The sequence below is a fragment of the Accipiter gentilis genome, chromosome 11 (genome assembly GCF_929443795.1).
Source record: "Accipiter gentilis chromosome 11, bAccGen1.1, whole genome shotgun sequence".
NCBI lineage: Eukaryota > Metazoa > Chordata > Aves > Accipitriformes > Accipitridae > Astur > Astur gentilis.
The window spans coordinates 25,085,697-25,095,197 of NC_064890.1; the positions used below are offsets into that span (position 1 = coordinate 25,085,697).

Below are 9,501 nucleotides of genomic sequence, written 5' to 3' on the forward strand. Positions count from 1 at the left end.
ATCTCAAAGAACACTCAGAAGTGAAGAAGCACAAACTCTGAATTCTGAGATAAACTGTATTAGTCACTTTGCTTTAGTTATGGAATACCAGTAGTGTGTCTTTATTAAAAGACTGGCTTTCAGGTGGAACTCTATGATATTCTGAAACTTGGTTTGTTGGGTTTGCTTACCAGTTATGGAAAACAGGAGTTCAAGAGCAGGCCAAAGGAATGACAAGAAAAATCTGCCCACAATAAATACTATATAAAGTTACAACACAATTATTATCAAATCCTTCTATGCAAAACTCACCCTTTAAATTAGAAGCTAGGCCATAAAGACTTAATATGAGGACAACTGGATCTTCAAATGAACATCATGTTTATCTCCACCAATAACTTAAACTGTCTTTTTATTGCTCTTTTCTCCCATCCTATCTCAAGTCCCTTAATTAAGTTTTCTACTTTGTCAGTATTTTACAAGTTTTTTTTGCTTTATTAACCAGTCACATTAACTCAGAAATTACCTATTTGCCATATGCTATTACAGTGATCCTTATTTTTTTAATCTGCAGTTAGCTACTTTTAACACAATTTCTTGGTCAAACCAATTTCACAGCTAAAATTCATAGAAGGTATATGCATGCTTCGGCTTATTAAACAAATTCCAGCATACTTGTGACTATTCTCTGAAGTAGAAAATTATCAGCCTCAGGAAGACTTGACTGATAAATACTTGCACATACAACCCTTTAATATAATAATTTTGCTAAAAATATATAATATTCTAACTGTTTATAAGCTTCTGCATTATTTTTAACTTAGACCCTATTCCCAGGCATAAAAATGCTTACTGTTATACACTGCACTGCACCAGTTATCAATTGGAAAGTATTTATTTTTTATACATATGTTGCAGAAAACTAGAATTCATGTACTAGAAACATCTGCAAACACTAAACATGTTTCATGAAAGAATTGACAGAAGCTGACACATACTCGAATCACATCTACTACACCAAAATCTCAACTTGAGTGGACATACACAGCTTTATTTCAAAGTAAACTCACACAAAACTGCTCTCAGCATCAAGCAAACGTACTTCTGAAGCTTTAAGACTTGACACAGTTGTTTTGACTCATGAAAGGGAGCTTTGAAATCAACTCTGAAGCTTGGACTAAGCTTGAACTCAGCAAAACATTTTGGAAAAAAAACAAGTAAAAAACTGCAAACCTGTAACAGTTCTGAGAACTCATTACTAGCAGTTAGTTAGCCATCACTTAGCAAAAATCTGTTGATTTTAAGTACTGTCATCAAGCACACAGAACACATCAGCCAGGTGCATACTGCATCTTTACTAGAAACGTGCTGAAAAGCTAAATGCAACATACAGCACCCACTTCTGTTTGACGCATTCCTAGTAACAAATCTTTCAATGGAGTATTCCTTATTCAGAAACTGCTAAGGTCTGCAAATTGATCATAAGCTGTCATTAGCAATTCCATGTAGGAAACTTCACTAACAGGACACATATTTATATTTAAAGGGGGATATTCAAATCTATGTGTAACTGCAGCAAATCATGGCCCGCAATGTACTTCTATGGCACAACCAGCCCACCTAAAAGCACTGGGCTCCAAAACTTGGGCTGCCTTCGGATCAGACGCCACTCCTGAGCAAACACTGCACGTGGGCCGGCCCGTGTTGGTTTCAGGGCCAGGGATCTGAGAGACCAGGCCTACCAGCCTCTCTCCCCATACAGGCACAAGCCGCGCCGGCGAGGCCAGGCCGGCACCGGCAAGAGTGGGCAGCCGGGCGCCACACAGGCGGCAACCCCGCCTCCCCTCCCTGCGGCTCCACAGCAACGGCCTAGCCGCCTGCCCCCCACAGCGGCCGCCACGCCACACAGACGGGCTTTCTTCAGAGGGGGAGACTCCGCCGAGCCGGGCCGGGCCGCTACCAGCCTCCCGCGCCCCCGCCTGAGCACGAAATGGCGGCGAGCACCGTCCCGGGCAGGGCCGACCAGACCGCAGTCGACAAGGCCCCCCCACCCGCCGCCGCTGCGCGCATGCGCCCCGCCCTCAGCGCACGCGCCCTTTCCCCGCCGCCTTCAGACGGCGCATGCGCTGGGGTGATGCCGCGCGCCTTGGCGCATGCGCAGTTCTTCTCCGACCCTGCTTGCCGCGCTCTCCGCTCGCCGGATCGGTAGCCGGTACCGCTGGGGCGCATGCGCAGCCCGGCGTCCTTCGCCATGTCCTCTAACCGGCGGTCGCAAGCGCCCGGCGCCGTGCTGGCGCATGCGCCGTGCTGCCCCGCGTCCGGCGGTGGGTGGCGGAGCGGGGCGCCTGGCGCAGCGCAGCCATGGCGGGGGCGCTGAGGAAGGTGAGGCGCCGCCGAGGTCCTGGAGCCGGGTGGCCTGCCGCCGCCGCCGCCTCGTCCTCCTCCTCCTCCTCCTCCTCCTCCTCCTCCTCCTGGGTGGGGGGGCTCTCTCCGCGCCCCGACCCGCCCTGGCGGGTTTCTAGGGAAGAGGGTAGGGGGTGCCCGAGCGGCGGCGTGAGAGTGAGGGAGGGGGCTGAGGGGGGAGCGTAGGGGCCGGCTCCCCTCCCCGGCCCACGGGGGACGGCGGGCCCGGCGCCAGCTGCTGGCGGGTCAGCGGCGACCGTAGCGGAGGGGGCGGGCTCCTGGTGTGTGGAGGAAGGGGGCGGGTGAGCCGCAGTTCGCCCCCGCAGGAAGGGTTTGGAACGGGAGCTGCTCCCGCCCGTGGCGCTCTCCCTCCCCTCGTGTGCGCCGGTCAAAACACTGCGAGTTTGTGGGGTCGCGTGTGTGCGGTGGGGGGCAGAGGGGCACGTCACGGAATGGTCCCCGTCAGGTGTATGTTGAGGCAAAACAAAACAACCAGATAGCGTGGAAATAGACGCTTAGGTACGTTAAATATATTTATGCTCTCTGTGCAGACCACTGGACTTGTAGGATTGGCTGTAGCTGAAAACCCTCATGAGGTATGTCACGTGTCTTGCGCAGTATTTAATGGAAATTGTCAGGGAGATCAAAGCTTTTTGTTAGGTATTTGTGTACGTAGGTACGCTGTGTACCTCAAAGCGGTGCCAACTTAATGAAAGTGTAAACGTGTTCCAAAGTGATACGGGAAGAAAGTTAATTCTTAAAGGTGTAATTCATATCATTAGGAGTTATTTTGCACATGTACTTTTTGTTGCATGTGCTGATTTCAAAAACCTCCTTTGTGCAAGTACTTTTATGAACCAATATTTGATTTCTCTCATCTGCAGTGTGAAAGCAAAGAACTCTTTAAATTCAGTTCTTCATAAAAGAAATTTCTACTTCACAGGCAGACAGATTTTTGCTGCCTTGCTATGCTGTGTTTCCAAGTACTGAAATAACTTGCACCTATACTAAGGGGATAGGCTAGTCTTACATGACAGAGGCTAACCATGGGGTGCAAAGCCACATCAAGGCCCTGTGATGGCAAGCTCCGTTGAGATTGGAATGCTTCAGTGGTTCTCAGGAACCACAGTAGGTAGTTTTCGTAGCGATTTGGTACTCTTTTTTTTACCTCCTCGGGCTCAGTAATGAAAGTACATTTGCCACATCTTGTTTATTCAGGAGGCATGAGCTTTTAAAGGACTTAAGCAATTCTTTAATTTCTCTGTGCTTTGAAATTTCCCACTATACAAAAATTCTATTTCAGAAATTATTTTGCCACCAGAAGTTAGGAATAGTGTCAAAAAGAACAACTGAAAAAATTGTTGTTATTGTGTACAAATGGTTCTAACTCAGTCTACAGCCTTGTCAGACACCTTCTGGGTGAACTTAATAAATTTTGTTTTTTTCAGTGACTTAAAGCCAATAGTAAAGAAATCAACAATGCTTTAGTTGAAGTATGGATTCTGTGCCAGTCCCCTTTTTGTTTCCTGTTTTGTCTTGTTTGTATTTCTTTGACTGCAGTATTTGGCTTCTATTTCTTATTGTTCCTATAGGACATCCATTCCTCTTCAGTTAGATACAGATACCCAGCCAATATATGGCCCAAAAGCTTCAATTTCTTCACCCCAATGTGTCCTTTATCACTGCATTTAAATCCAGCAATAAAGTTTCAGTCTTTAGTTTAATTTAAATCTGCCTGTCACTCAGAACTTTGCACCAGCATGAGGAGAAGGGCCAAAAAAAATTTAATCTAGATATGCTTTGGTAGCTTATGTGCTTCTTTATATCTTTCCCAGGTAATTTTTCAGAAACTGATGGTTTAGATGTGAATTTGCCTCGTTTTCTAAAAGTATGGTTAGTATTAGAAACATGTCTTTTATTGTTTCCATTTTGTATCAAACATACTTCAGATTGCAACTTAGGTGTTTTTTTTGTGGTTTTTTTTTCCTCCTCCTTTTTCCTTCAAGGAATCTGACAGTGGTAACTTCCCAGTCCTGATAAATCCCAGTCTTAACCCAAGACAGAGTTCTGTGGTTCAGACTTGGTTATCTTGTTAATCCTACATTCTGGATTGAATACCATAACCCTCTATATTTTGTGTATAGATAGTTAGCTAGTAGGTTAAGTAGGACAAGAAGTTAAACAACTGTAGTTGTGTATTTTAACCATGTCTTGTGATCACTTTAGCGCCTGCGAATACTGTACACAAAAATCCTTGGTGTCCTGCAAAACATTCCCAAAGATGCAGCATATAGGAAATACACTGAGCAGATAGTAAATCAGCGATTTAATTTGGTGCAAACGGTAAGTACAGAGCTGTTTCATAAATGTTACGCGTGAAAAGATTCTTAGGATGAACAGAATGATTTTCAGAATGACTGGCTGTTTTTCAGGAGTCTATGTAACTTTCAGGTATCAATTCAGAATAACTGGAGAATTGTTAATTTCTTAGTGACATTTTCTGTGAAAATTAGAAGAAAACATGTTTTTCTTAAGATTTGTAGAACAGTGGCAATTTCCACACACTAATTCTAGCTAATCTGATGGTAAGTTTTGAGGAAGACTAGAGTGTGATCTGGTTAAGTCATTGTTTTCATGCTTTATCTGGGCTTTCTACTTTGCAGTAAAACTAAATATTTATTTATATGCATTTGAATACACAGGAGACTGATGTGCAAAAACTACAGGACAAACTGAATAGTGGTCACATAGAAGAAGTTATTGTACAGGTAAAGTGGGGAAATTTAAGGTTAGGTACAAAAGGGTGCAGTGGTTTTCAGTGTTCCATTGGCTGAGCTTCTGTTCAGAAAATTGGCAGTTTTCCATATCTTCCTTTGCTGCAAAACAATCAAACGGGGCTGGAGGTGGGGGGGAATACCTGAAGATGAATTGTCATGTAGTGATTAGGAGGACCATGCTAAAAACTTAACACAACTTAACACGTGTTTACTGTATTATGCTTACATATTGCTACATTGCTTCTTAAATTGCTACATTGCTTCTTACAGAGTCTAAATCAGTGGAAAGGGCAGAACGTTAATGAATAATATTGGGAGATAATCCAAATAGACTGGAAAGTATCATGCAGTTGTCTTTGGGAATGACTAGGTGAACAGACTGTCTGTTTGGGTATTTGGGAGTGATTCAGTAAGTTTTTTAAAAACAAAACCCAAACCCCTGCAAAACACAGTTCCTTTTGATATTTATAGATTAAATTTGTGGTAGTCCCTGACCATGATAGGTAGTGACATCACCAAGATAATGAACTGAAATAGAAGTAATTGAATACTTTGGCAATTGTCCAGAATTTAAGAATTTGTGTATGGTGTTTATTAACAGGCTGAAAATGAGCTTTCCCTGGCAAGAAAAATGATACAGTGGAAACCGTGGGAGCCTCTAGTTGAAGAACCTCCTTCTGACCAGTGGAGATGGCCAATATAATTTTCAAAATGGTGTAACATCTTGAAAGTAGGGGAAAAAAAAAGTTAATTATTAAATCTATTGTTACTGACAGCTATCTTTAAATTAAAGATAATAACTTCATAAAAACATGTTTTGTCCTAATGTTCACTTATATTTAGCAATCTAAAGACTGCTCCCAGTTTGTTGCAAAGATGGTTGTAAGAAAATTCTTCTCACCTGTTCTACAACCTTTGGTTTATTTCCTTTTGTAATCTATTAGTAACGGGGTATTTGTGCCTCATTCCATGCTATTTTTTATAATCTGTATTTGTATGTTAACAAATACAGATATTATTGGCCGTTTGAAATCAAAAGTTGTAGGAAAGTATGATCCTGCCCTTTTCTCCCACCTTTGGTTGTATATTTTTGCCAGCCACTGCCAGTGTCTTTGTGACCATGCAGATACTGAGATCAGGGATCTGATGTAATGAAAACTCAGCTTACCAAAACCAACAGTTTTTTAGATTTCAGCTGAATCTTGAACTGGCTGACTTTGCTGCCCACATAGATGCTAATTCTGACTAAGGGGAAGCCCTGGGAATACCCAGGATTGGAGGGGTGAGGGGGAGAAGGAAGACTACCCTTAAGGTGACAGCAGGAACAGGTTTTTTGGTTAGCAGGTAGGTTACTGTACTTAACATAATACACATGGCACAAACTTTAGTACTGGGGTCTTACAAAGGCTTTGTATATAGGCATGTATATACTTTATCGATTTATTTGTATATTATTGATTCAGACCTTAAATATTAATTAGTAATATGAAAAAAATAGTGGATCTTTCTTGACACATCTGGCTAGGTTCTTTCAAACATTTAAATGGAAACAGTGCCTGCCTCTTCTGAAAACTTCTGTTTACAGATTTTAGCTTATAAGCCCCGATTAAAATACCCAAACTAAATCTAAGGATACTGTGTGAGTATGCCTTTACTCGCATTTTTTTAGTACTATTAATAAAGTTCTCGCCTAAAGATAAGAATATCACTGTATGACAAAAATCTGCAGTTCGTTAAACGTTTATGATAGAGTGCCACTGCACTACATTACGTTACATAACATACTTTGTCATAGCTGTTTTTTCATAGTCATTAAGCCTGTAAGTTTTACCTGTGACATCATTATTATTACTATAAATGATTAATTACATCTTTTATATAATATTTCATATAATCAAGGTATTAGGGGAGTAGGACAGTAGAAGAGAAAAACAGTAAGTATACCTAGGGTATTGACTCTAGCAACTATGTTCACTGCATTCTTCAGCATTGTTTTTTTAACTATTATTACTATAATTACAGAAATTTTTAGATTTTGAAGCACTGGAAAATATTTTGCTTCATTGGTTTGTTTTGAAGGCTTTTTCAACCTTCAGAAGTGTAGAAGCTGGTCTCAGATTCTGAGATAAAACCACTAGATGGCATAACAGAAGAGGACTCTGCTGAAGTTAAAGAACAGTTTTCACATGAGAAATAAGAAAGGATTACAAACTTGAATGAGGGTGAACAATGTCAGATGAGAAATTAAGATGAATGGTCTTAGGTAATAAGTATTTAGCTGATGTGAGAGGAAGCAAAATAAAAAATAAACACCAACACCGCCCCCCCCCCCCCCTCCGCTGTAGTCTACTATGAATGATATTGGCATGCAATACTTTGGGGGCGGGCAGGAAGTTGCCAGACTATGGTGACAACTATTGGAATTCTTTCTACTCTTTCATAATCAAGACATTAGTTGAAGTCATTTTTTGCTCAGTTATTTTCTCTACTTCCAAAGCTGTATTTGTCCTGTGACTTAGAATAACTCTCCTATAAGCTCATGAGTTGTGTTGTAGGGGAGAGGGAAGTCTCTTTTTCTTGGCTGCTGAAATTTGATATCGATCTTTTAAAACAGAGTTTTGCTGATCAAAAGCATAATCACATCTTCTCCCTTTCACAAATGCACAAATATGTCCTCAGTACAGACCCTAATATGAGTTGTTTGCTACCTTGAGGGGGGTTGTTCTTGGAGGGTTTTTTTAGAGCTATATTTCCTAATTTATATTCTCAGTGATTTTTCTGGTCTGTAAGTGTTTCTTTCATGTGACTCAAAATAGGATCATTTTCTAAATCTTTCATCCAGAACACTGGATTAGCCTTCACAAATGCTTTAATTTAGAAATCAATTAACTTGAGTCTCAAAAAGGTTCTACTGAAGCCAACTTTAGGAATCATTAATAAGGATTTTTCAGCTTTCTGAACTTTTTATCAAATTCTCAGAATGTGTTATGATTTATTTTCATTATTTTGTTTAGCATAATTAATCATTTGTGCTACACAAGATTACTAAACTAATTAGTATTATGTTGTAGCACCAACTTTAAATAGCAGTTATTGAGAACAAAGGGAGGAAAGAAAACGGATTGCTCTTTTGAGATGTAGCGGTGTATGCCTCCTGTACAGTGTTGTGTAGTTCACGTCATCGTTGTTCCTGGCGAATTTAAAACTACATCTTTGCCAAGAAGAGAAACTAATTTTTACCTTGCTATTAACTCTGTAACCATATATCTGATATTTAAATCCACACTGTAGCAACAAAACAGTACACATATTTTACAGGCAAGGGAGAATCTATATTAGGAGTACTATGTTGCAAATAATTTATTTTAAGACCAATATGCTAGCAAGGCATAATTTGGAGACTGGCTGTAATGATTTTGCTTGATTTTCCTCTGTTGGCTATGTTGGAAATACATGATGATGCAAAAGATTTTATCATTATCCGCAGTGCTATGGTAAGGTAAATCACTGCGAGCCTTAGAGTTAAACTTCAGATGTTTAAAACACTTTGAGATTGTCTGAAGTCATTATATGAGTGAAAATCGCCCTGTCTGCAAGGATGAGACCTAATAGAGACAGAGCTTGTTAAACCAGAAAAACAACTTTCAGATTGTCAGGTAGCAGCAGTACTGAGGTTTTTGTTATTCCTAACATGCTGTCAGTGCTGCTGAACCTATTTTGAGTGGCTGTGTTCTGAACAGGACATCATTTTAATCTCAATTTCTGATTGTGTTCAAAGGGAGAGGAGTGAAAGCCGGTTTTTGTTTTATTTACAGCATATATGCTATTTCATTAGAAAATAAAAAATTATCTTGCAAACTTGAGTTTGAATGTTTAATCAAGTTGACTATATATTAGTGACAAGGTGACATAAAATGATGTAGTATCTTTCTGTAGAGTTACTGCTGATCCTGTTCTACCCTGAGATCAAGTTCCATCCAGGTTTTAGAACAAAATAGCATTAACGGTAGTAACGGGAAATTTCTGTCCTTTTGATGGGAAGCAGGCCCGTGTTCAAATGCCTGACAATGTCTGTGAAACAAGTTAACAGTGATCATAGCATACCGTTATCGAGTACGGATATGACTGCAATGCCTGCTGAAATACAACTTTTTTTTCAGGATTCTCCCAGAGTTGTGACACAGAGCTGTCTATTTCACCTGAAGCGAGTGTAGTATGTTTTCCTGTAGTGTGCTGAAACACTTGCAAAAGCAGTCTCAGAAATCGCACATCGAACACCATGAAATTCAGTTTCACATGGTGTTAATTCTGGTGTTAGTGTCTTCATTTCCACTCGAGAGCC

The 9,501-nt window shown here is 40.8% G+C and overlaps 1 protein-coding gene across 1 annotated transcript; it reads left to right on the forward strand.

Moving 5' to 3' along the window:
* Positions 1 to 2,256: 2,256 nt before the first annotated feature.
* Positions 2,257 to 5,972, forward strand: NDUFA5 (NADH:ubiquinone oxidoreductase subunit A5). Its single transcript, XM_049813621.1, has 5 exons — positions 2,257 to 2,361; positions 2,934 to 2,978; positions 4,609 to 4,725; positions 5,085 to 5,150; positions 5,761 to 5,972. The coding sequence occupies exons 1-5, from the start codon at positions 2,341 to 2,343 to the stop codon at positions 5,860 to 5,862; spliced, it is 351 nt and encodes a 116-aa protein (XP_049669578.1). The 5' UTR covers positions 2,257 to 2,340; the 3' UTR covers positions 5,863 to 5,972.
* Positions 5,973 to 9,501: the final 3,529 nt, after the last annotated feature.

Coding starts and splice junctions, on each gene's coding strand:
- NDUFA5 (XM_049813621.1), top strand. CDS start 2,341: ATGGCGGGGGCGCTGAGGAAG. Junction 4,726..5,084: donor GATTTAATTTGGTGCAAACG/GTAAGTACAGAG, acceptor TTGAATACACAG/GAGACTGATGTGCAAAAACT. Junction 5,151..5,760: donor TAGAAGAAGTTATTGTACAG/GTAAAGTGGGGA, acceptor GTTTATTAACAG/GCTGAAAATGAGCTTTCCCT.